At 38.5% G+C, this 27,242-nt stretch overlaps 1 protein-coding gene across 1 annotated transcript; it reads right to left on the bottom strand.

Moving 5' to 3' along the window:
* Window positions 1-1,180: 1,180 nt before the first annotated feature.
* On the bottom strand, window positions 1,181-2,513 carry LOC128860393 (lysosomal aspartic protease-like). The gene is made up of 2 exons (XM_054097888.1): window positions 2,479-2,513; window positions 1,181-2,388 (listed from the first exon to the last, which is right to left on the bottom strand). The coding sequence occupies exon 2, from the start codon at window positions 2,382-2,384 to the stop codon at window positions 1,263-1,265; it is 1,122 nt and encodes a 373-aa protein (XP_053953863.1). The 5' UTR covers window positions 2,385-2,388; window positions 2,479-2,513; the 3' UTR covers window positions 1,181-1,262.
* Window positions 2,514-27,242: the final 24,729 nt, after the last annotated feature.

Here is a 27,242-nt window from a genome sequence, read left to right on the forward strand (position 1 = left end):
TAATATAAAGTTCCCGATACAAAAAATATGGGTGCCAAATAGGTTGTCCAACTCTGGGTGTCAAAATGAAATAAAAAATACCAAAAAACTACATGACTTAATTCAAGTGTTGTGTTATGTTATTAGTTAGTGAGAGCAAGCCATCGTATGAGAGGCAGCGTTGTCCAAAGAAACTTGAACTCCTCTCAGTAGTGCAACCCACCAAGTGTTAACGATTCGACAATTGTTATTTTTGTCTAGATTATTTGTCGTTAGCACTAACGATTGCACTACTCACAAACTTATGTTAACCAACTCTCAACCGCTGTTTTCTTCTAGTTATCCAAACTTATAGACAGTGGCATCTTTGTCAAATCAAATGTCAAAGTGAACGAATAACATAAAGAAGAATAACAACAAACATACTAGCTAAGCTGTTTGGAGTGTTCTTTACAATTATATTTGCACAAATAAGTAAGATGAAAAACGTCTTTGTTTGAATTTATATCACTCAAGGACACAGCTCTTAAAAGAAGGAATCAACTAATTAGCTGACGTCTCTTGGGACGTGACGACGGTTTGTTTACGACAAAGGTGAGACTGCGTTGGTAATAGAAGAAAAATCTACGATGCCATTATTCACCCCACAACATTGGACTTTCAGCTTCACCTTCTCTACTAAACTATACTCTACAACTATAAATTGTCAGTCATTCCCGAATTGCTTACGAACAACTGGGGACTCTGACGTAATGCAGAGTTTCGATATAGGAAATAAATTATTTAAAGCGGATCCAAGCTACAAATTAGATTAGATATTAGACCAGGAATGAAAATTGTCAGCCAAGGGTTGCACTCTCAAGCCTGTGGAATCACAACTACACCTACCAAGTCACCAAGCAATTAGTCTCGAATTAGGATCCTCCGCAACAGTTAACTAAACCTAACAAAATTATATTGTAAAGCTATGAAATTTGATGACCCCAGAGGAGCAGAAACATTTAACACAATTGAAATGTAAACCGTAGAATGAACCATATCTAGAAATAAGTACTGGCTTTAGTAACCTCAGTTAATTTACGGACTGCAGACAGACCTTCCTAATTGAAAGTAATACTTTTACCGGGTCGTTTCGAGCTTAACATCAGCAAGTCAAGCAAATAGCGAATAGCAGATAATATTAAAAACAATCGTTGAGTCGGACAACAAATAAATCTATTTTTTTCAGAGTTTTTTATTTATAATTTCTTTACCTAAGCGTATCCTTAGTTAAATACACGAATTTAGGCAACTGGTGCAAAACCAATACGGTTGTTGCCCAAATCGAATTCAGTGTAGTACAATCCAATGAAGATATCACCCAAGATCCAGAAGTCAGTGCCTATGTAGCTGACAGCAGGTGAGCATTCACCATTTTCTTCAAGAATATATTGCGAAGCTGGTACGGAGAAATTCGTTCCAGCAATAACGAATTCCATATCAGGCAGAGAGTCCATGAGTGAGCAATCGACTTCACTATCATCATCGGGATCAACAACACTCATGTAGACAAAGTAGGCATCGTATGGGGCAATGATGAGGGAGGTGCCTGTATCGGCGATGGCTTGGCAACCGCTGCTGCACATTGTTTTTCCGTCAATAGTAGCGCCATCCAAACTGAATTGCCAGTAGCCTTGTTCGCTGATAGATGTGTAGGTGAGTTCCCCCTGGTAGTAGCTGAAATCGGAACCACCCAAAATCATTTCACCACCGATCGAGGTACCAGCGCGGGCCAAGTAGAAGGAGAATACGTCACTGCTAACCAATCCTTGAGAATACAAGTTGTAGAACGGTGGCACAACATTGTCAACAGCGATAGATTGGTAACCCATACCCAAAATACCATCGAAGGGTTCGTAGACGAATGTGGTGCCAGGTTCGTCCGTAGCTTCAGCGAATACTTGGTTTGAAATACTGAGACCGGCTACTGAAACTGTATCTTGCGACAGGTAACCAGACAAACTACCGGATCCATATTCGATGGAGAAGCTCTCGCCATTAGCAACATAAGTGCTGGAAGCGCTGGACTTGTATTTATTGTGATCTTGACAAGCTGTATTGCTGGTGGGACAGGTGGATGAGGGCACCCACAAGTTTGAGGAACCTGTATCGAAAAGCACCAAGAAGTCCTGTGCTGGTGTGCCAATGGTAATCTCCCCATAGTAAGCAAAATTATAGTCATTCTCCAACGTTTCGGAGGTACTGCGTGCACTGGGAACATTGTATTTGGAACGCAATGCAACGATTTGGGAATTAATAGATGCGCGAGTCCTACGATAGTTGGGGTTCTTGTAGATGGGCACGCGCACCAAATTGGCCGAGACCAAAGCGGCGCAAATGCTGAGGAATACCAAGAACTTGAACATTTTGCTGTTTGGAATGAGAAGAGAAATGCTTTATTATCATAAGTAGTTATGCCAGAGGCTTTTTAAATATAATGGAGAAAGAGAAATTTCTTACCTTTGAGGATTGTGTAACAGTCGTACAGCACCAGATGATGATATAGATCTATGCTAAAAATTTTTTGCACATCGCATTTATAGTCGAAATACGGTGTCGTATCTTGGTGGCTATTCGAAATCAAATGTTTCTTATCACTGGAAGTAATTAGTCAGGCAAAATATTATGTATACATGGATTTAAGCGGGTTTCGGTTGCTTTCGCGTTTGAAATATTTGAATGTTTTGGTCGAATCTCTTTTTGATAAGCAATTTTTCTTTTTTAAAGAGAAATTCGCAAATATATTGGGATTCCCATGATTACGTTTTATGGGGGTACGTTTCAGTTTTATGTGGGCGTCAATGAGTGCTATAATTATTTGATGGCTCTGTTAAATTGTTGTGGTGAAGTACAATTTTTCGCAAAGTTTTTAGTTGAAATGAAACCATAGCTTTCAATGCAAATAAAAATTCAAGGCAGAAAAAAAGTTTTTATTTAAATTAATTATATTAATGTGTAAGAAATTTGAAACATTTTTTAAATTTAATTTTTAAAAAATTTAAAATAATTATTTTTTTCGTTTTGAAAATTTAATTGAAAGAAGATTTAAGGAGTAAAAATAATAAAATAAAAATAAGAATAAAAAAATTAAAGGGAAAATAAAAATAAAAAATAAATAAAAAAAATGTTTGCTTCAAAATGTTTTTTTTTTGTTTAATTTAATTAAAAAATAATAATTATAATTAAAAGCCGTTTGTTTTTAACTTTACAAAAAACCGTTCAACTGCCAGCGAACGATGGTTTTGGGTTGAATGGGTTTGAGTAATACCAGGTATATACCTATGAAGTGAGACGTTCAGCTATTAATCCCTAGATGTCGCTATTAATCCGTAGATGTCGCTAGGAGTATTTTTAAACCTTTCCAAATGTCTTGTTTTTTGCGACTGTCATCTGTCAACAATATTCAGTTCATTGTTTGTTACGTTTCATATCACAATGCATTTTTGTTGCTCTTAAAAATGTTGAATTTCGTGCCTTCAAACGACGATTTGCAGACATCGTGAAACCACTTGTGAAATGCTGCTCTCCCGATTCAAGCGAAAGTCTTTTTTGCATCGAATCGTTACGGGTGATGAAAAATGGGTGTATTTCTCCAATGCCAACTGTAAACGATCGTATGGTCCGCCCGGTCACAAGCCAAAAATTACGGCCAAACCAAATCGCTTCGGCCGCAAGGCAATGCTGTGTGTTTTTTGGGATCAGCGAGGTATGATTTGGAGCGAGCTATTAAAACCAGGTGAAACAGTTGACGGTGCGCGCTACCAGCGACAATTGGCCGATTTTAACAGCGCTATACACCGAAAACGCCCAGAATATGCTGATCGGCGTCACAAAGTTATTTTTCTTGATAACAATGCACCGCCACATGAACCGACACATCGAACAAGAGCGACCCGGGAAATTGGTGGAGACGTACGATTGGGAACCGCTGGTGCATGCGGCTTACTCACCAGGCTTGGCGCCTCCCGATTATCATTTGTTTGCATCTTTCCGAGCAGGGCTTCAATTCTCACGAAGAAGCCAAAAAATGGCTCGATGATTGGTTTGGGGGCAGAGACGGTCAATTTTTTTTGGCGCGGCATCCACAAATTGCCTGAGAGATGGGAAAAATGTGTCGCTAGCGATGACTATTATTTTGAAGATTAATTTTGTAACCATTTTTTGTAAATAAACATTTGAAATTGAAAAAAAAGTATCATTTTATAGGTATATACCTGGAAGGGGAAGATGAGTTTCGTTTGGAGTTGCAATGACCACCACCTTTGTTAGCTTGTTATTGTAATGCTCTGATATTTGCTGGTATTAGTAAGGCTTCTATCGAATAGGTGTGTGTGAGCGTCGGCTATCGCCTAAATACTCCTGACTGGATTCTTAAAATTTTTTTAATAATGGATTTTAAAAAGGCTAAAATTGTGGGTGCTTCTTATTACTTAGCTTGCAACAGTGCGATGTTAAACTTCAGATCGAATTCGATATGTTTACTTTGGGGTGAGTTGTATGTATTTTTTAATTTTGCTCGAGTTGAAGTTGCTATTTTTATTTAGCTAATATCCTTATGTCTTAATTTCCTCCTTTTTTCTGTGGCTGCATTCCATATTAAGGGGCACTTGATTGGGTGTTAAGAAAGGATTCACTAAAAGTATTTTGGCAACGCCTTTCTACTTGAGAGTTTTTTGTAATTGTTTTAAGCAAAACATGCATTTTACATGAAGGTGTATTTTTCTTATGTCATATATTATTTTTAAGTTTAAATGCGAGTTTTTGAAGGAAAAACACAAAATGTTCACTGATTGTTCACAGCCACGTCTATCGTTGGGGTAATGGGATCGCGACCAGTTGTGGCTACTTTTCTGTTTGTTAGCTCGTTCTACAGCAAGTACCAAATGCACACATGAAAATTTCAAACTTTCACAATCTCTAAAAAGTTCACCTGATTATGCAATCAATTATAAGAAAACAATAAAAAATATCAATTGGCTATGCAGTTTTACAGCCCAATAAAGTTTGCATAATAAGCGTAAGTGTGCAGTGTTTCTAACTGCTCGTTGATTTTTGATAATTTTTTAACATAAGAAAACTCGAAAGTTTTTTATGGAGGAAATGGGCGATAAATATTCACTACACTACACTGCAGGAAATCATTTGGTTATAAAACTGCGTACACTGTTTTTTTTTAATTATTTTTAAGAAGCCAATTTCTGTGGACGAAGCACATGGAAAAGGTAGACATCTCAGACAGTGTTTGCTGCTCAGCATGTTTAGAGGGGGACGAGGCGGCGAACCATGTTTTGTGCGGCTGCTCTGCTTTCGCTCGATTCAGGCTTGAGGTCTTTCTCACTGATGTGTTAAAAAGATACCACTCTAGCTCCTTGGCACCACAAGATCTACTAAAATTTCTTCGGAAATCGGGTAGATTTAACGAAAATTAAAAGGAAATCCGAGTGCAGTACATTAGACTTAGTTGTGTCTGAGTGCTGTACTTGCTAGTTGTCTAGAACAGAAGAGTAGCCTTCTCAATTATTCAAGAGTTGCTATGATTCCGTTTCTCGGTTATTCCAGAAATATGTAGGTAATGGGATTTTTTTTTTTGATTCGCGGAAACTCGGTTTGCTTGAGCCTATCTACAAATAGGGTAACCGAAGCAGTGTACGAAAGGAAACATATTCGACTCGATTATTCACGTAAAGCTATTCAACTATGTTAATACAAGTAAGTTTATTTGTAAGTGCCTTCATGGTTTCATGCCGGGAAGATCAGTTTACTCTAATCTTGTTCTAGCCCACGTCCAGTTAGATGTTGTATATACAGACTTTGCAGAGGTGTTTGACAAAGTTGATAACTCAGTTCTACAAGCTCGAGCTTTATGGAATCAGGGGAAAAGTATTTGAATTCTTCGTCAGGGTCCGGCACCGAAGCGTAACCAATTAAAAGGCTATAAATTTAGTTCGGAAAATTACTTTTATTCTATTAAACGTAAAAAATGTGTGAAAATAATACACAATTAAGAATCAATTAACATGTGCTCGATATGACCACTTTTGGTGTTGACTATGCCCTTGAGACGGTTCAGAAATGAATCGCAAGTTGCCCGAAGTTGACTTGGAGGTATATCGGCCTACTCGCGGACAATGGATTTTTTCAGCGCCTCGAGACTGGTGAATCTTTTAGTTGGTCTTGCAACTTGCTCAGCAAAAGTCAATCTGGTGAATTTGAGAGCTTTTGTGTGGACGTTATGAAGTTTGGAACGTTGGTTTTTAGCCATTCTTGGTTCACTCGAGCTTTGTGAGACGTTGCCGAGTCCTGTTGAAAATTCCATGGTCTGGCACCGAAATGTTTGTCTGCCCACGACCCCAAAGCAACCTCCAGAATACTTTCCCGATAATATTATATTTCACATTTACCTTGACGCCAGGCTCGATGAAAACGATTGGAGAGCGCCAATCTGCGCCCGCAGCGGTCCAAACCATTACCTGTGGCGGGTGCTGCTTACTGGTGGCCAATCGATGACTGAAATTGTCGTATGAACGATCGGTCAAATAAACCCTATAGTTTTGGGAGTTTAGGAATTGCTCAATTTGAGAAATTGTCTGGTCAGAAAATACAAGGTCCGGAAATTGACCGCTTTCGGCCAAGCGCAACAACTCCTTTGCTCTCTCAAGTCTGATTTGTTGCTGCTTTGGTGTGAGATCATGCGCCTTTTGGATTTGGCAAGGCTTGACCTTGGGATCAAGTTTTAGTATGCGGCGGATGGTATGTTCAGTTCTTTCGCCATTTGATTGGCAATTCGTCGGGGATTTCGCTTAAGTCACTTTTCGAACCATTTCACGTTACGTTGCAGTTTTTTGATGACCACCTCCATAATTTTTAGCAAATTCCCTTTGAAAAAGATTTACTGGCCAAATCGTCCTCCTCATTATATGAGTAGATGGAAATTCCCTCCAAAATTTCTTGCCTCATAGTCTTAGAAATAACCGCTTGCTTGATCATTCAACTTACAAAACCAATTATTCAATGAATGAGCCTATTATGCGATGTGGCCGATTATGTAATATATATACAGCAATATTATATATTTTAGAATTAATATTAAGAAATTTAAACTTAATCATTTTGTGAAATTTAGTTAACTGTATTGGTCTGTAAGACATGAAAATTGATCGCGTTTCAATTTTTCGACCATAAATGTACAAAAACCTTTTTTTTAACTAAACTTCGTTAAGAATAAAATTTGTTTAAGGGAAAAGAAATCCATTAGTTTTGCTCGCAATTTGCACAAGTAGTTGAAAACTGTTTTATAGTCGATCTTCGGAGTGAGATCGTTGCTACGACTAGTAACACGTCAGCCGACTTCGATTATTTCTGCGTTTTTGTCGACATTTTCGAAACTTTCTTTAACATCAAAACTGCCTGAATGGAATCGTCGAAACCACAATTGCATGGGCGTTTTTTTAAGAGCTCCAGTAAATAAAATTATAAAACAAATTATTATAAAAAGTCGAGCAAAATCCAAAAGTGCTTCACAGGGAATGGGGAATAACTTCTCGAGAATTACGGCTACGAGATTCAGAACAAAACAGATCTCCAATTATTGGACCGGAAATTGCTCAAACCGACTATAAACAGCATTCATCGCAAGACACTTGCCACCTTCTGAAGCTCTCGACCTATAGCAGACAAAGAGCTTAAGCTTCCCAGAGGGTCCGGCGTAACCTTATTACAATTACGTTCTGGATACTGTAGCAGGTTAAACTCCTACTTATCCAGAAGCGACCTCGATACACTAAACATCTGTCCAGCATGTGAAGGTGACCCGCACGACACTAACCACCTTTTCATATGTCTCATCAAACCCACTCATCTAACACTCTTCTCCCTTTGGACCCAACCTGCCGAAACAGCAAGTTTTCTAGGCCTACCTTCAGATGAGCTAGACGAACGCGACCGGTGATCAACATAAAACTGACAGGGATAAGTATACTGCTACAACAACAACGACCAACTTCTCGATATTTATATGGTCAGTGATCCAATAAATTGTTTTGCATATATGAAGTGAAGCATGAACTATTATATACTATATTTAAAATATATACTATGTATCCAAATTTACGCATTTTTCTCTAAACTATTCATAAAGGATATTTATTAAGAGCTTGAAAAAATAAAATGATAATGAAAATAAACATAAATAATTGGCACTTCAATCCTTTGTTAAGTGTTTGGCCGAGCTACTCCGCCTATTTGTGGCGTGCGTGATGTTGTTCCACAAATTGGAGGACCTATGGTTTTTAGCCGCTCCGAACGGCAGATATTTTTATGAGGAGCTTTTTCATGGCAGAAATACACTCGGAGGTTTGCCATTGCCTGCCGAGGAGCGACCGCTATTAGAAAAAACTGTTTCTATCATTTTGCTGTTTCATGCACGGAGCTTCGAACGGAATGGTAGTGACGCACCAACCCCAAGACCAGTGCGGTCCTGCAGAGCCAAATTCAAATTAATAGGCGAGCATATTTCACGAGCCCCTACAGTCTGCAATATAATAATTTAACTGGATTGCCCCCAAAAAATATATCTAGATATGACTAGAAACAGGATTGCGGGCCTTGTTCGTTCCTCTGCATAGTATTTATGGTGCCTTTCCAACCTCCTGATAGCAAAAGCCTTCCACAGATGAGCCGTAAAGTCTGAAGAACTAATTGATCAAATCGCTTACATTTCGCTAAAAGGTTCCGAATAGGAGAGGCACCATGAACACCAATATCCCTTGAGGCCTTGTAAACTATTTTACTATTAAAAATAAATGAGAGTAAATCCAATAGTAAAGTTCTGAGAGACTTCGACTTCGTTTCCTCCTGATTTTGCAATAATTTGATTTCTTTCTAAGCTAAGTTACAAAATTTGGAATTTAAGCCTTCATTTAAGCATTCAGAAAATGTGTCGTTCGAGAAGTCCATGCAAAGTCAGAAAGATGGCATTACTAGCGCATATCTAAATTATGTTTAGTTAGTAGCATCACTTGGAAGAACTCACACCAAGTTTCAGCCAGACCTAACTATTTCTTTGTGTTTGGCATTCGTTTGAATCGAGAAAGTTGTTCCTCCCTTTTCAATCACCAAAAAACACCAGCTTACGCCTCAGCAGTTGTGATCGCAAAATTAGTCAATCAAAAGTTCTGACTCTTTTACCATCCCCTCTATTATCTTGACTCGGTTCCCTCAGATCCCTCGGACTGCTCAAATCCCTTTGTACGTCTCAAAAAGAGGAGACTTCAAGACTCAATTACACCTTCTCCTCGAATGTGATGCTATGGCGCAAAGAAGGTTGAGACACCTCGAACGGATGCGGGAGCAAGAAAGGCTCTATCTTAGGTTTATTAAGAGAACTGGGTTTGAATGCGGTATTAAGAAGAGTAGAAGCCACAAAAGACCATGAGGTCGAATTCCAAATCTTATTTTCATTCATTCATTTAATAAAAATAAATAAGTAATTGGCGCATACACTTCTGTAAGGTGTTTGGCCGAGCTCCGCATCCTATTTGTGGTGTGCGTCTTGATGTTGTTCCTCAAATGGAGGAACCTACAGTTTTAAGCCAACTCCGAATGGCAAATTGTTTTTATGAGAAACTGATTCATGGCAGAAATACACTCAGAGGTTTGCCATTGCCTGCCGCGGGGCGACTGAAATTATATAAAACTGTTTCTATTATTTGATGTTCCTGCACAGAGCCCACGCCGTCCCGAATGGTAGTCGTAACTCGCTTGAACTAGCATAAAAGTGTCATACCTAACCGAATCAAACTAAATCTATATTTTGACCAAAAAGAGATATTTCAGTCGATGAAAGTGACATCAGCGACTTGCTCGCATCTGACTATGAACTCCATCTTTTTGTCGCTTCGTAGTTCACCTTTGAGTCGTTTAGTCGTTATCTTTTGTTGTCAAAAACAAAAAGGTCATGAGTTCAAGAACTTCAAAAAGTTCCAATTTTTTCTTAAAAATTCGAAGCTTTACGCTTCGCTTTTGAAAAATTGCGTAGACATTTTTTAGAAAAGAAAAAGTTAATAGAAAAAGTTAGCATTCAACAGAAATATTCTTCTTGCGTATTTTTTAATGCGTGCAAGTTCAAACAAAAATAAATTTCAGCTAAATACCTATAAACTAAAAAGTTCGCTGCTCTTGATCGGGCAACAAGGTGACGATTATTTTTCTATTTTCATTTGTTAATACTATAATATTTGAAAATTTCAATCGGCATAAAGCAGTTTTACTTTTTAATTTATTTTACAAGTTCGCCTATTCAGCTGACGTATTTTCCAACCTCTATGGCGGAGCTGACTATTTTTTTTTTTTTATTCTACTAAATGTCAACAATACACAAAAAAAATTTCACCCGGTGAGTTGTTAAAAAATTTTTTTCGACACGTTTCGCAGCATCCCCCGCACGTACCCACCGCTACTGGACCAGCTGGCGGTTGGTTTCGACATTGATTGGATGGCGTCTGCCTTTACAATCTTTGCTTTTTTAGCTTCCTTTTTCGAGAGCCAGATGGATGAATTCTTTTCACTAAAACAGATATGAATAAATATCAGAATATTATTAATTAAGCTCCGCGAAGCCAGCTACTTATATGAGGATAGTACTCACTGTTTCTTCAAACGCACGACAATATGATCACTATTAAAACTCTTTTGTTTATATTCCGCAACAAAAACAAAAAATAGTATCACTAACCAATACTAAAGTAACTTTATATGACTAAATATGATTACGAAATTAAATTAATTTTTAAAGAAGGGCGTATTTCTTAAGATATTTAAGCGCACAAGAACTACGCGACTGAAAAAATACACTTCGACTACTTCGTTCATTCGTTCAGGGGATTCCCCGTGTGAGTATTAGACGATGTGGACGCGTTCAATATTCGCTGTGTGCACGTTAGGTGCCGCCCTCATTTTGGATGCTTTTCCTATGTTAAATCAAACGGAGTAATTTAGTTACAGGGGCTGCCATTAGCATAAAAGGGCGCACGTTCATAAGATTCACAAGTAAAAGTGATAGTCAGCGCCAGTTCTCCCCACCATACATATACTCTGCACACAGGGAATAAAATAATATTAGTACTGTACATTCTGTTCATACTACCAACATAAATATGCTTTTTTCTCTGTCAGCAAGAACATTAAGGCATTAATGCACTGTTGTGCGCCATAAAGGGGACTGTACTGTACTTGGTATTTTACAGTCGAAAGTAATATACTACGAATCTAAATCATTAGAAATATAAGGCAGTAACGTAATTTAAATTTTTAAATGTATTAACTATATTACAGGCTGTCTGTACTTATTTGTCTCCGGGGCATCCAACTTCGATTAAGCGCTTTATACATTAACGTTTTTGACGGGACTCCCTTGAAGATCATATACGATAAACGATGCAAACGACCGTAAATAGGCTAGTCCGATGTCCTGTATTACCTGCTGTCGATCTGCTAGATGTCAGCACTATTCACAGTAATTTTGCATCGTGTATCGTATGTGACCTTGGCGGGAGTCCCGCCAAAAATGTTAATGTATAAAGAGCTTTAATTACGATTTAATCAAGGGAACTTGCAGCCATTTGGAGGCCCGGGCCCCAATACCAGAGGCCCTCCCCTTAGTCCGCCACTGGAACACATTTCCATTTATGTATATTAAATAAAAGTGAATGGATCTGGAAGTTTCTACACATATACTTATGCATATATTTATTTATGTGGTTAGAGGATTTTATAAAAATTAAAATTAAAAAAAAGAGAATCGCACTTGAAATAATATTTGCAGTTAAAAACGTGTTTTTTTTCATTATTATAGCCTTTTAATCATCATTATTTACTTCATTATTTAATTATTTTAGAAATTTTAGTAAATTTTTTCTTTACCTTTATATTTACTGTTTATATTCTTAATTTGTTATGTCAATTTGTTTGTTTGCCTCTTAGGCGTTATCACCTGTGCTTAAGTTGGCGCAACGTGGATTGCGCGGAAGAATTAAATAAATAAATTTTACATTTAAGTGCATATGTACGTATGTATGTGTGTATATGTGATGTATCTATGTATGTCAAAAAAGGGTGGGAAAGCAGAACTGAATGGAGATGCACGCGTGCACACATTTGAAAAGAGAAAATCAGCTAGTGATTATTATGTGCGTCGAAATAAGAGGCAGAACAAGTGTTTTAAAGTTCAAATAAATATCGCAGAAGCAATTTATTTTTAATTTCTAAACAACCGAAGAAAACAAATTGAATGATCCCACAAGCACATTTGTTTGAACAGCTGCAACTAGACGAAAGTGAGCCAATTCAATGCCCACGCGCCGTCCTCACTTTTTATTGGGCGTACAAATAGAAAAACACAGTGACAGATAAGAAACGTCACAACTAGGCATCTATTTAGCGGAATCTGCAATATTTTTTCTTTTATGTGTGAACATGAAATGTTGCCCTCAATTAAAAAATGTGTAGTGTAAGTGCCTCAAGCTTGTAGAAAGTAATTTTGCGGCTATGGAGTCAACCTGTTGTAAGTGAACCAAGCATGAACCGGTTGAAGGAAACAATTTCTAAATGAAGGTCCATCCAAGATTCAATCATCTAAATGAAGAACTTGAAGGTAACTAAGTAGTCCATTCCTCATGCTTCGACAGCATCGAAATGATCCAAAAACAAGGATGTTGAGTAACGTGTGAATTGGCGCCGAGGGACGCCGCGTGATCTTCTTTCACATATAAAATGCTTCTCTAACAACAAAAGAGTGAGAGCTTTAGATACTATCATACTATGGTTGGCGTTGAAAAATGGAACTACTATGGCAGGAGGAAGTGCCAAAAATCATGAGAGACCCACAAGCATTCATCTGTCAAGACGGGCAAGCAAAAATGAAAGGCTCGAAGTGCATGTTGTGTATGAGCTGATACAATCTGATGCAACAATCAGAAGTGCCTCCTACTGTTGCAACAAGGCACACGAGTAATGAGAATCTGCCAGCACAGCAAAGCAATGTTTGGCATGCAAAAAAATTAAATGTGATTCTTCTTCTTCTTAATTGGCGCGATAACCGCTTACGCGATTTTGGCCGAGTTTAACAAAGCGCGCCAGTCATTTCTTTCTCGTGCTAACCGGCACCAATTGGACATACCAAATCCCTTTCCACCTGATCTTTCCAACGCAGAGGAGACCTTCATTTTCCTCTACTACCACCAGCTAGTACCGCATCGAATACTTTCAAAGCCGGAGCGTTCGTATCCATTCGGACAACATGACCCAGTCAACGTAGCCGCTGGAACTTTATTCGCTGCGCTATGTCTATGTCGTCGTAAAGCTCATAGCTCATCATTCCTTCGCTTGCGATATTTGCCGTTACCAACGTGTAAAGGTCCAAAAATCTTCCGCAGAATCTCTCTCTCAAACATTCCAAGCGTCGCTTCATCGGATGTTGTCATCGTCCAAGCTTCTGCGCCATACGTTAGGACGGGCATGATGAGAGCCTTGTAGAGTGTTAGTTTTGTTCGTCGAGAGAGGACTTTACTGCTCAGTTGCCTACTTAGTCCAAAGTAGCACTTCTTGGCAAGAGTGATTCTACGTTGGATTTCAAGGCTGACATTGTTATCGGTGTCAATGCTGCCCAAATTCAGACATAGCGGCATACAAGTACCTTTTTTCCGTACAGTTGAATGTAGCTTTGAAATCGACGAAAAAATGGTATGTGTCGATTCTCTTTTCATGGGTCTTTTCCAAGATTTGGCGTGTTTTGAATATTTGGACGATGGTAGACTTTCCAGGTCTAAAGCCACACTGATAAGGTCCAATCAGTTGGTTGACGGTGGGCTTCAGCCTTTCACACAATACGCTCGCTAGAACATTATAGGCGATATTTAAAAGACTAATCCCGCGGTAATTGGCGCAGATTGCAGGATCGCCCTTCTTAAGGATTGGGCAGAGCACACTTCAATTCCAATCAGCAGGCATGCTTTCATCCGACCATATTTTGCACAGGAGCTGATGCATGCACTTTACCAGCTCCTCGCCGCCATGTTTGAATAGCTCAGCCGGCAGTTCGTCGGCTTTGTTGTTCTTTAGCCGCGTTATCGCTTTTCTCACCTCGTCATGGTCGAGTAGCGGAACGACAATTCCGTCATCAAGGATTGGAGTATCGGGATCTTCACATTCTCTGTGACATTCGCAGCTATCACTGTTTAACAGGTTAACATAAGTGTCCTAAAGTCTAAAAGACGTGTATGGAGTTTCTCCGATGCAGATCTCATAGGATACTAAAAATGTAAAACAGATGTACTTAGCTAAGTGCAATCTTTTCAAGATAGTCAGTTCAAAGTTACAGCGAATTTTATGTTGTAACAAAAACAACAACATTTTCAAAAATAAGTCTCATCATTTGTCCGCAATAAAGATATAACGTGCGCAGCGGTTTTCTATCTGTACGTCTAAAAACGAGGAAACTTCATTACTCCATCGCGCATTCTTCTCAAATGTGACGCTACGGCTATGGCGGCCGAATACAAAAGGGAAATATTGTTGGAATAGAATTTTTTTACTTCAACCTGGTGAATAATTTCATGGCATTTATTTTTTGAATATGATATCCGGCATATGGATGTCCGCCGAGGCTACGAGTTTCATGGTCCGTTCGATCAGCTCAATTTTTAACCACTTTTTTCCATAAATCTGGCCGTTTAAACCAATGGTGGCTTGCAATGATTCAAGAGTTGCTTGTTAATCGGAATAAGCCAATGACTTAACATAGCGCCATAAAAAGTAATCCAGAGGTGTTAAATCGCACGAACGAGGAGGCCTGTGAACAGGACAACTTCTGGAAAGAAAGCCTTCATCAAATTGATTTTGCAATAAACTGGGTCTTACGTGCGCTGTATGGCAAGTAGTGCCGTCTTGTTGGTACCAAATTTCGTCGATGTTTAGCTGATAAATTTTTGGAAACAAACATCCAGGCAGCATGACGCCGTAGCGTTCGCCATTCACCGAAACGGCTGCTTATTCCTCATTTCGAAAGAAATAAGAACCGTTGATGCTGCCAGTGACTTATGAACTTTGCGAACATATATATTTTTTTCTTTTCTCAAAATAAATGTTCCCAATTTGGAAGCATTGTTCTGTCGTTAAACGATTCTTGATGACTTGACTTGTGCTTATTGAATAAAAATATCAGCAAAGTTTTCGATTCTCAGCTGTCTAACCATAGTTATCGATGTTGATAGTACTTATGCAGCTGGAAAACACTCGATACTTATACATGCCACAATTGCGCTGTAAAGAAAAATAGGGTTTTATGAGATTAGGGTTGTCGTCTGAGCCACTCAAATAAGCACCTGTAATATACTGTTGAGGAGCTGCTGTACCAGTAGCTGGTGGCTCAATCGAGGAGGAAGGACACAGAGAAAGATAAAAGAGAGAAGAAGTTGTGCTCACTTGCAATTTCTCATTAGCATCAGACAATACGAGAGAGAAGAAAGTACTAACCCAATTTTGTTTAACTATGTATAAATGCCATTCAAGAAGAAAAATAAAATAACTTCGCATATTTCCTGCATCCCTTGTCAATTTCGAGTGCTTCACACCTTTTGACTTGCTCTGAGAGCTGTGAAATATTTATTTGTGCAATTTTCTTTAAATATTTTACTGTATGTAAATTTGCCCCAGACGGAGCGTCATTTGTTTATATCAACAGTCAGCGATATTAGCTATCGGTGGCTGCATCAACAATTTGTTTCTTTAGCCTTAGCCGTGTGCGCGTTAAAAAGACAAACAATCAAAAATTAAGATAAAAGTTAGCAGTATCCTGAAACCAAAATAATACAAAAAAAAAAAAATCAAATCAAAAGTGCCAGCTACAAATGGAAGTTCGTATTTCGAAGCGTGAGCGTACGCATTCTGTAAATCTTTGCAATCTCGCGACAGCAACTTTAATTAATTGCGATGCCTTTGGGTATTGTTTTTAACCTTAACGTAATTCCTTTTATGCTCCACTGAGCCGCTGACTACCGCCTCAATTACTCCCTCTTTACTCGTCCGCGCTTCGTAATCAGCACTTTACCCAGACGGCTGGGCAATCAAATTTCAACAAACTTTCAGTTTGTCCACATCTCTGCAACTAGCAACGAAAACAAAATACTTTGCCACTCGACTAATTATCGTTTTTGATTTCTTTTAAGTGGGCTATTAGCGCTGCGTCTGACTTTTATGGCAACGAAATGTGAGATATGAAAAAAATGGTTTGAGCGGAGTGACTGTAGCAAATTGGAGGGTCACGTAATTTGAGCACTCAAAAAATGAAAATAAAAAATTGCAAATTGTCTCTCAGGCATACTGCGCGCATACATTTATACAGCTTTATGCGTACAGGGTGTTTTATCTGCACTTGACCCATAACAACTGTGTATAGGTTTGACAGTTGCTGACCGACTTGCTCCTTCTACGGCCTTTTAGAAACCTTTGTGTGCCACATATTAACCATGAAATCGCGATTATCTGAGCGCACATTTTACTCTGAGCGTAAGGAGAAAGCTGTAAATAAGCCACTGAAAATCGTGCACAAATAACATCCGCACAATGGCAATGTGGCTGATTGATGTGGTGTGTGCGCGACGAACATAACCGAGTAATTCTTTTTCGAAGATGACGAAGCCCGTACTGTAACTGTAAAGTGGACCGATATCGGTATATTATCGCCAAATCGATTACAGGCATTCATTGCGGAAATGAATGCGCGGCAGACGATAAATTTACTCAACATAATGTTCCCTCGGCTGCTCGGATCACTAACAACGGAGATTTCGACTTGGCTCCTCGCAAGGCCGATTTGACAGCGCTCAACTCTTTCCTGTGGGTCAACCACGTAAGCGATTTTGGCAGAGTTTAACAAAACGTGAAAATGATTTCTTTCTCGTGCTAACCGGCGCCAGTTGGACACACCAAGAGATGTCAAGTTCTTCTCCACCTGATCTTTCCAACGCAAAGGAGGTCTTCCTCTTCCGTTGCTGCCACCAGCTGGTACCACAGTGAATACTTTCAAAGCCTGAGTGTTTCTAACCATTTGAATGACATGACCCAACCAACGTAGCCGCTGGATCTTTATTCGCTCATCGTTCCATCGCTTGCGGTATTCGCCGTCACCAACGCGTAAAGGTCCAAAAATATACCACGGAATCTTTCTCTCAAACATTTCAAGAAATGTCTCGTAGTCATAAATGTCATCGTCATCACTTCTGCGCCACATCAGACTTATTCGCTTTGCTTCTTTACCCAGCTTAGAAATAGTTTGGATAAGACTTCAGCCGGTGTTGCTGTGAGACATTCAAAGAAATAATTGACTGTCTGAAGGCCAACATTTGCGAGGAAATCGAAGTCATAATTCCCGAACTGCTCCATCATATTATGAAAAACGCAGAAATAGAGTCCAAATGTTCCTTACTGGCAATGGATACCATCTTGTCATCGATATTGTATTCAGTCACGTCCCAATAAATTTTTTTACATGAAAAAAAAGTAAATTAGAGGAAATCCAAATTTATCTGTTTTTCAATAAAACTTTCATAATAAGTTCTCATGTGTTAAGTATAGATGGAACATCACGTAACCGAAAAAAAAACAAACACAAAAAAACTGCTAGTCCTCAACTTAAACTAAACGGCAGAAATGTGGCCTTGTAGAAAGTGCACTAGATACTCGTACACTTTTTCCTCATGGGCCCGCTAGCCGGCGCCAAGATTGAGCTATTTCGATAATTTGAGTTTTAAATAAGTTCCCAACCGGACAATCGACAGTCGATGTACAATCTTTTCTAATTAAATATCATAAAAGCAGCGCCACATCAGCTTGCACCTACTGCATAAAAAATTAACTAAAGAAATTTCATTCAATTCAAACTATTCAGTAGCTTCTGAGCCATTTAATAACAACGAGAACTGCAAAATATTTTTTTATATTGTATATTTGTGGTTTAACAGAAAAGGATATTTTAAAAATATTGCAAAAAAAAGCGCGTACGATTTTCAGTGACACCCACTGTATGCGTGTGCATTGGGGTAACCGGGGTAGAATAACGACTAGATTGGCGTGCCTGGAAAAACATAGCGCTTATTATCAACCCGAAACGTCAGGGTAGGAAATCGATTACATAGTGGGCGCACTATTTACAAGAGCCCCGCATTGGTTGCTTTATTTTCTTTTACACGCACTTTTTCTACGGACTCCAGGTTCAACCTTGTCTCTCCAGTTAAATATTCTGAAATTCACTTGGAAAATGATACTCGGTATTGTCATGATACCCGGTTCTATGGCTGGAGATATATAGTAGAGATGGTTTTAGAAAAAGGTTCATGTTACTGGCCATTGGCATGAAACTTTGAAGAGTCGGAACTCTGAAAATATAAGTCACCCACAGTGAAGTTTGGTGTTACCGCATAACTGAGTATATGGAACTATAACTGAATGAAATAGTATACATAAAGAGGCGTGACGTTGTGTGTGTGATATTTATAAAGAGCTACAGCTCTATGGCCATCAGTCAAATTTAAATGCGATGTGGATATTTTACTTAAAGAAGCAAGAGGAGATGGACCGGCAGCTCTCATAGATTCGATTTTTTCAGTGAAGCATAACTTCGTGCCTGTGACTGAAACGGTTCAAGGTATATCATTCAAGTCTAATAAATTTGATGGATCTTGAAAATTAAGTATCACAAATTATATACATAAATATCAGGTCAGTCCATAAGTTAGTGCGTTTTTTAATGGTGGTTTTAAAATTAATAAAAAAGATGTGTAAAGTATTTATTAATCCATAATATATTTTCCTTCATTATTTACAATGTCTTCCCAACGTTTAGGCAAATTTTTAATTCCCTGCTCAAAAAATTGTTTGTCCTTGGAGCCAAAATACGCTTCGATATCCCTTTTTATAGCTTCTTTTGAGGAGTAGTTCTTCTTGCTCATATGGGATTAAAGTCCACGGAAAAGGTGAAAATCACAGGGTGCAATATCCGGAGAGTATGGTGGATAAGTTCAGCTTGCCTTGCGTTGTAGTGCTGAAACAAAACTTTGCGTCTATGCACTAAATACGGGCAATCTTTGTTAAGTGCCTCATTCAGGTTTGATAGCTGATGGGAATAATAATCAGCAGTTATCGTCTGGTTTAGTTACAGAAGTTCATAATAATCAATACCAGCCATATCCCACCAAATAGACAGGAGAATCTTCTTGGGGTGAAGGCCATCTCTAGGGGTCGGTTCTGCTGTTTCATCTTTATCTAACCATTGGCGTTTGCGAACAGGATTATTGTAAAGGACCCATTTTTCATCACCAGTAACGATACGATTCAAAAAACTTTAATTTTCAAGCCGTTGCAGCAGCTGAGAACACACATTCACTCTCTGCTGAAAGTTGGCGACGGAAAGTCTGTGCGGAACCCATTTTCCCAGCTTTGCAACCTTTCCCAACTGAACCAGGTGCCTGTGAACTGTTCCATGCGATGAATTTCACCTCTGAGCTATCATATCGACTGTCACATTTGGCTCTGCTTCCACGAGTTCGAGCAAGGCGTCGGAGTTAAGGACTTCAGGACGACCAGTGCGCGGGGCATCCTCCATGTAGCTGTTACCACTTCGGAATTTTAAAAACCACTTTTGCGCAGTCCTTACACTCACGGTATCCTCTTCGTGAACAGTTTTTGTTTCTGCAGCAGCAGTTGTTGCATTTTTACCACTTTTATAAAAAAAATACAAAATAACCTCTTATACGTGTTCGAAGATTCCATTTTATTTTTTAACAACACGTGCTTCTATCCGCGATTAAAATCACTTGCTGAATGCACAATATATCAAAGAAAATATAAATAGTTCCGTTATTTTCCGCGCATAATTTTTTGTATGCAAAAATCGTACAAAAGTGAAATTATGGGTAAAATACGCACGAACTTATGGACTGAACTGATATAAGTATGCGTGGCAGAAAACGTCTGCGTACATGCTTTTGTCCTATTTCCTTTCATCCAAAAATAGCTTATTTTAACCAAATTTCTGAGAAAAATCACATCTATGCTTCTCACAGCATTTAAAGCAATGAAAATCTGGCAACATTTTTGCATCGATAAATTTACAACAAAAACTCATTTGGTAGCATAGAAAAAGTCTGCGTACATGTAATAAAACGGGTATTCCCCGTGTTATAAAATAGTGTAAAAGTACCGGAAAGTTATATTCTCACTTATTTTCGTAAAATCAACAATTTAAGATGGTTTTTATTCTATTCGAATTATTGTCAATTTTTAAATATACAGAGCCACCTAAAGGAAAGAAAATAAGCCGCTCTGAAAGGGGAATTATGGTTGAACTTTTCAAAGAAGGCAAAATATATCGTGAAATCAGTCTGATTGTTGGAAGAACACGTTCTTCCGAACAAAGAGTGATAAAAATCCGCGTTCAAGACGCGCAAAAATATTGAAAACAGCATGAAACTCGTGACATTTTGCAAAGCGTCCAGCGAAACTCCGACTTCAGCATACAAAATTGTGCAAAATATACAATAAAATTTTAAAAAGACCGTCTGCACTGACACAATTCTCAAAATTTGAAGGAATATCTCGCCGAAAGATACAGGTAAGATCCTCAGTTAATAGCCAAAAGCGTATTGCTTTCGCAAGCGAGCATATAAACATGCTTGCGGAGTTTTGGGAGAAGGTTATTTTTTTCGATGCAAGCAAGTTTTGCATTTTTGGAATCAAAGGGCGTAATGTGGAAAAAAGGGGTGTGGCACGCGATAAGTGCAACTTAATGCCGACTGTGAAGCATGGTGGTGGAGCAATGATATGGGGATGCATGGCTAGTGAAGGTGTGGCAAGAATGGTGTTCATTGAGTCCACTAAGGGCAAATATGCATACCCTAATGTCTTGAAAAGAAATTTAAATTGAAAAAAATTGATTTTTACGTCTAGGAAATGCCTACTTTCATTAGGATAACGATCCGAAGTATACTGCGGACATAGTTAAACTTTTGTTTATTTTGGGCTTCAAGCACCACTACAATCACCAGATTTGAATGCTATAGAGCATCCATGGGATTTTTTCCAACGAAAAATCCACCAGCGCTCAATTACCTCAATGACTATGCTTGGGGAAGTGCTGTGCGAGGAATGGACTGCAATCTCGTCGACGGAAACCTCTAAGCTTGTCGATTCCATGCCAAAACGTCTGACGGAAATTTTGAAATGTAGGGATATTCTACAGCTCATTAAATTTTAAAGGAAATTTGAGAAATTTTATGTTGTTAACTTAGGTTTGTACCTTGTACGCAGACTTTTTCTAATGAACTTTGAAGGCGAATGCATGTTTTGCTTTGTTTGTATGTTATTGGTGGAATATTTATCTGTTTTATTTTCATAAAACTGAAAGCTAAATATCCTTGAAAGAATTTAAAATAAATTGAATGAATATAAAAACCATATAAAATTCTTTTTTTCAATGAACTATTTTTTGTTGGTTCCTTGTACGCAGACTTTTTCTACCGAGGGAGTTTATATATGCAAATGCATTTTTAAGTGGAGCTTACATCCCTTCTCGGGTGTTTTTGATGTGCGTGTTCATATTTTTCTGCAAAAGGAGGGACCTACAGTCTTATGCCGACTCTGAATGGTGGATGATTTTGTTATGAGAAGATATTTCATGACAGGCAAGCCGTACACTCGCGGCCGCCGTAATTTCTTAACTAACAATACATTACAGCGTTATCTCGAGCTCTGCTATTTTTCCCCAGATAGATTTTAGATTTTCTTTCGTAAGCCCGATTACCCTAATGTACACATATATTGCGTACTTTTATACTCTTTAGAGATTAACAGAGGCAACAAATCATGCTGCTGTCACTAAATATACATACTTATACATATATATGGTAAGATATTCATACATACCTACATACATATCTGCAAAGGAGATCCGCGCTATCCTTCTTTAATATCCCCGTTTCTCATTTCCCAACACGGCTGCATAGCTGGATATATGACTCAGTGCACGCAGTTGCTCACAGTGGGGTTTTAACTGGCCGCAATTAATTAAGAAGTCAACAGCGAAAATAAAAGCAAAAGCAAAGGTTATAATAATTGCGTACAAGACTGGAGCAAAATGTTCTTTCAAATGGATGTACCAAAGTCATCCATATCACCACAGGGGAATGCAGAGATTGCGTAAAAAAGGGGGCAGCAAATTCTGTGGTTACCCTGCAGCGAAAAACCAAACTAGCATTGAATCATTTTATTCATTCAGATATTGGTATTTTATAGGTGAAATCGTACTAGTTTGCCATTAATTAGATGAATACCAGTAGTAGAATTACCAATTTGGCTGCAGATTAATTGTTTTTGTTTTAAGACTCGCCTATGGGTGCACCAATGCCCCAATAACGATGAATAGAAGATTATATGTAAGTAGATTTTGATTAGTATACTATTTTTCTAAAAAAAGGCTTGTACGTCGTAATATGTTTTTTCTTAATTGACGCGTTAACCGCTTATCCGCTTTTTGCCGATTTTAACATAGCCACTCGTTTCTTGTCCGTGCTAACCGACGCCAGTTGGGCACACCAAGTGATGTCAATTTCTTCTCCACCTGATCTTTCCAACGCACAGGGGGTCTTCTTTTGCTCCTCTTCCACGGCTGCCACCAGCTGTATCGCATCGTATATTTTCATAACCGCAGCGTTTGTATCCATTCGGGCGACATGACCCAACCAACGTAGCCGCTGAATCTTTACTCTAAAGCAATCCGCTTTCCCATAGAAACTCTAAGATGTTGCGTTTCAAGCACTTCTCATTCTTCTTCAGTGCTTGATGATGTCTTTCGTTTGAGTCCTAATACAGATATATGTCTTGAAGAAAATGAAAATTCATGTGCGCATATTTGGCCTCGCTCGGTTAGAAGAAAGTCCTGGATTGGTATGCCCAATACAGGCCGAAAGTATTGGATAGGTATGCTGAGATAGACGCACATTATTTGAGCGATTACTTTCTATTTGGCAAGAACAAAATTTGGTTTTTTCGAGAAGTCCGGAAAAACCTTTTTGCCAAAAAATGAAAGGCAAAGAGCAAATACTAAACGCCAGGGTCGATTAAATTCTTTTTTCCTCTGAACTCGACGCGGGAAACGAACTTAAGCAGAATGAAATGGTGGTGTCGGAAAAGCCAGTAAGAAAGGTTTGTATTAACTTCGATCACTAAAAGCGTGTAAATTGTTAAGATACAGATTTCCGCAATGAGAAAGCTGCTTGAACATTCTATCAGACTTGGCCAGTATAAACTGGTATTTTAACTGGTATTTTGCTGTTGCATGGCCGTGTCATGGACATTTCATAGAATATCGAAATTCACATAACAGTTGTTGCACGGTGTTCGAATTTTGATTTGTATTCTTTGCTTGTAAGCAGTTGATGAAAATGTTTTGTGAAGTGCAGTCGACCTGTTTTTTAGTGGTGTAAAATATTGCAATAAAATTTTACAATGAGATTATTTGTATAAAGTAAAAGTTTAGATAGTGGCCTAAAACTATTTTAAATAGCTTATTTTAAAGAAAGCTTACTTAAATAAATGTTTCAAATAATTTTGGTTTTTACGCCTTAATGCGGCTAATGTGGGCTAGTAAGGGTAGAGTATTATGAGCTACTAGCCTAAATTACCCACTCGTAATTATGTAATACTTAACTAGACATAACTAAGCATGCCAAAAAAGGGAGAAATACGGAAATGGGGCCCTAATATGATGAAAAAAGCGATTGAGGCTGTTAGAAGTGAGGAAATGGGCTCATTTTTTGCATCAAAGAGATTTGATGTGCCGCGCTCCACATTACAAAGAATGGCAAGGAATTGGACGTAAATCAGTATTAAATGAAGAGACTGAGAAAGATATCGTAAAGTATGCATTGGAAATGGAATCAAGATTTGGGGGCCTTACAATACGCAATATATTAGGTCGATTGCGTTTCAGTTGGCTGAAACAGCCCATGTGCCTAATAAGTTTTCTGTCCTAAAGCAATGCACTGGAAAAGACTGGCTCTATGGATTCCTTCGCAGGCAAATGGGATTAGTTTTCGTGTTCCAACAGGAACCTCTTTTAATACAACAATGGGCTCACAAAAGAAAATGTGAAAGTTTTTTTCGATATACTTGAGCAAGAGTACGAGAATCACAAATTTCTACCATCCTCAATATGGAATGTGGATGAAACAGGGCTTTCAGTTGTACAGAGCAAGCTACCTAAGGTTTTGTCCTGCAAGGGGAAACGACAGGTTGGTGCAATAACATCTGCTGAGCGTGGGTCTTTGGTAACAGTTATTAGCTGCACGAGTGCGAGTGGCTGCTTTGTACCTCCATTTTTCATATTTCCTTCGAAAAATCAAAATTCACAACTTGTGAAGAATGCTCCTCCTGGATCAGATTCCTCATGCCATATATCCGGCTGGGTACTGAAACTGAAATATTTACAAAATGGTTTGAACATTTTTTAAAATTTACAAAGCCAACAAATGACGAGCCGCTTCTTCTTATATTAGATGGCCACTATAGCCTCACAAGGCATATTGAGCTCCTGGAGCTTGCTTGCCAAAACGGAGTGACTATAATTTCTCTTCCCCCGCACTCAACACAAAAGCTCCAGCCTTTAGACAAAACATTTATGGGATCATTAAAAGCATACTACAGTGAAGAAATACGTAGGTTTGTTCGAGAAAACGAGAGAAAGGTTACACATTTTGACATTGCCGAGTTATTTACCAAAGCGTATCTCAAGGTTCAACTTGGACAAATAGCCGTAAATGGTTTTAAGTGCACCGGCATATATCCTTTCGATAGAAATATATTTTCTGATTCCGATTTCATTGCTAGTGAATTACATGAACAATTACCACAAACAAAAAATACTTCAGCATCTACCAACAATGAAGTAAATTTATCTTCAACAGTTGCTAGCACAAATCGTGTCACACCTTGGCAAATGCCTCCTGTTCCGAAGATAAGGAAACCTTGAAAAAATTTGAGCATGAAGTTAAAAAATCACTCAAGGCAAAAAAATTTCGTGCGTAAAACGAAACAAAAATAAATCCTCTTCTCGAAACCAAAACAAATCCTCTTCTGATTCGAAGGAATCTCTTAACTCAAAAGAGAGTGCAACTACGTCCAAGAAATCTAAGCTTAAAGTTAAAGAACCACCTAAAAATTCTGTGCGCAAGGCGACACATCAAGTCCAGCCTTCTTCTGATTCGGTAGAATCCGTTACATTTGTAGACTCCGACGGGGAAGATCTCCTTCCCGATCTTCCACCAAATAAAGAAACAGAATGTAATTTCTGTGGATATCGAGCAGGAAATGACAATGAACGTAAACTATGGACACAGTGCCTACAATGCGATATGGCTTGGGCTCACGAAAAGCGCTTACCCAAAAAATATGCCATCTTTATTTGCAGTTCTTGTTCTGAATAGTTTTAAGAAAATATCTACAATACTTTTATTTATTTATAACTGAGCTTTATATGGTTTTGAATTACTTTGTTTATTTACGATGAAATAAATATATGAGTATATTTGTACTTTACTTTACTTCAATAACGTTGCCTCTAGTACTCCAATACAGTGATCCACTTTACCCGAATACCCTGACCACATTACCCACCAGTTTTTTATTCGTCAACTTTTGGGGTGATCCCTAGTTTTCAATTCCGTCGGATGAAAACTTTGAAAATAAAGTTATAAGTTATTTCTGTAACAAATGATAAAGTCCATTCAAGATTTGTTATAAAAAATGATTTACTATTAATATTTTGGCCGAAAATAATATCGAAGTAAAATGGTGCTGGACTATTGGTACAACTGTCCTCTATAGTGTCGCAGAGTTTGAGTGAGATCTGTCAAATAGCTTGATTTTGGCATTTAATTATATCAGTCAACCGCAGGTGTGCTCTGCGATTTTCACTATGGCTAAACGTGTCGAACAAATAATTTGTCTTAAATTTTGTGTTTTGAACTGGACTTCGTGTGTCGCATCATTGAAAATGTTGCAAAAAGTCGATGGTGAGTGTGTTTTATGAAAAGCACGGGTCTACGAGTGGTATAAGGCCGAGAAGTCGTGGAAGGTTTGCCCCAATCTGGTCGCCCATCAACGTCATCAATGGATGAAAACGTCGACAAAGTCAAGGAAATGCTGCTGTAAAACCATCATTTAAGTTTGAGGGAGCGTGTCGCCCGACTCAATTCGCAATAATTTGCACCACCACGCGTGGTTGAATTTCTTTCAAAGAATTAATCGAAAGAAGGTAGCTGAAGACATGCTTGAGCAAGTGAATTCGAACCCAACGTTTATCCAGCGCATCATAACAGGTGATGAGATGTGGGTGCAGGTGATGAGCTGGGCATGCAGACCAGTCAACAGTGGCTTAATGGCGCTATGCACATAAGTCGAAACCCAAAAAACCACGTAACAATCGGTCAAAAGTGAAAGTCATGCTACTCGTTTTCTTTGATTATCCCGGTGTTGTGCACTCGGAATTCATTCCAAATGGTGCTACGGTAAATAAATAATATTATTTGGAAGTTATGAGACGTTTGAGAGCGAATGTGCATAGGAAGCGGCCCAATTTGTGGACCTTGCACCATAATAACGCACCGTCACACAAGGCTCATATTGTGAATACTTTTTTGATCAAAAACTCGACAAATATCATCGAACAACCACCGTATTCACCGGATTTAACCGCCTTTGACTTTTTCTTTTTCTCAAAATTTAAATCACCAATCTGCGGACGGCGTTTTGAATCGATAGAGGCCATTAAGGAGAATTCGCTGAAGGAGATATCTTCAAACGCGTTTAAAAGGTGCTTTGGTGACTGGAATGGAGCTTTTTTTGCAGGCGACAAAATGAATTTTGATGGTTAAACAATTATTTTGCGTTTTATTGAACAATTCCCGGTACTTTTTTGGCAGAGTGTAAATCTGGTGGTACTTTGTTGTTCCGCCTTTAGATAGAACCAATCAATAGGCAACTCCGTAATCGATTAGAGGTCAAATACCATTAATGCCGTCGTCACAATTAATTGAATTTTCGGTTTGTCGCCGTAACCATAACCAGATGCATTGTTATTTGCTGCATTGTGGTATGCATTTCAATAGCATTAACGAATA

The sequence above is a fragment of the Anastrepha ludens genome, chromosome 4 (genome assembly GCF_028408465.1).
Source record: "Anastrepha ludens isolate Willacy chromosome 4, idAnaLude1.1, whole genome shotgun sequence".
Taxonomy (NCBI): Eukaryota; Metazoa; Arthropoda; class Insecta; order Diptera; family Tephritidae; genus Anastrepha; species Anastrepha ludens.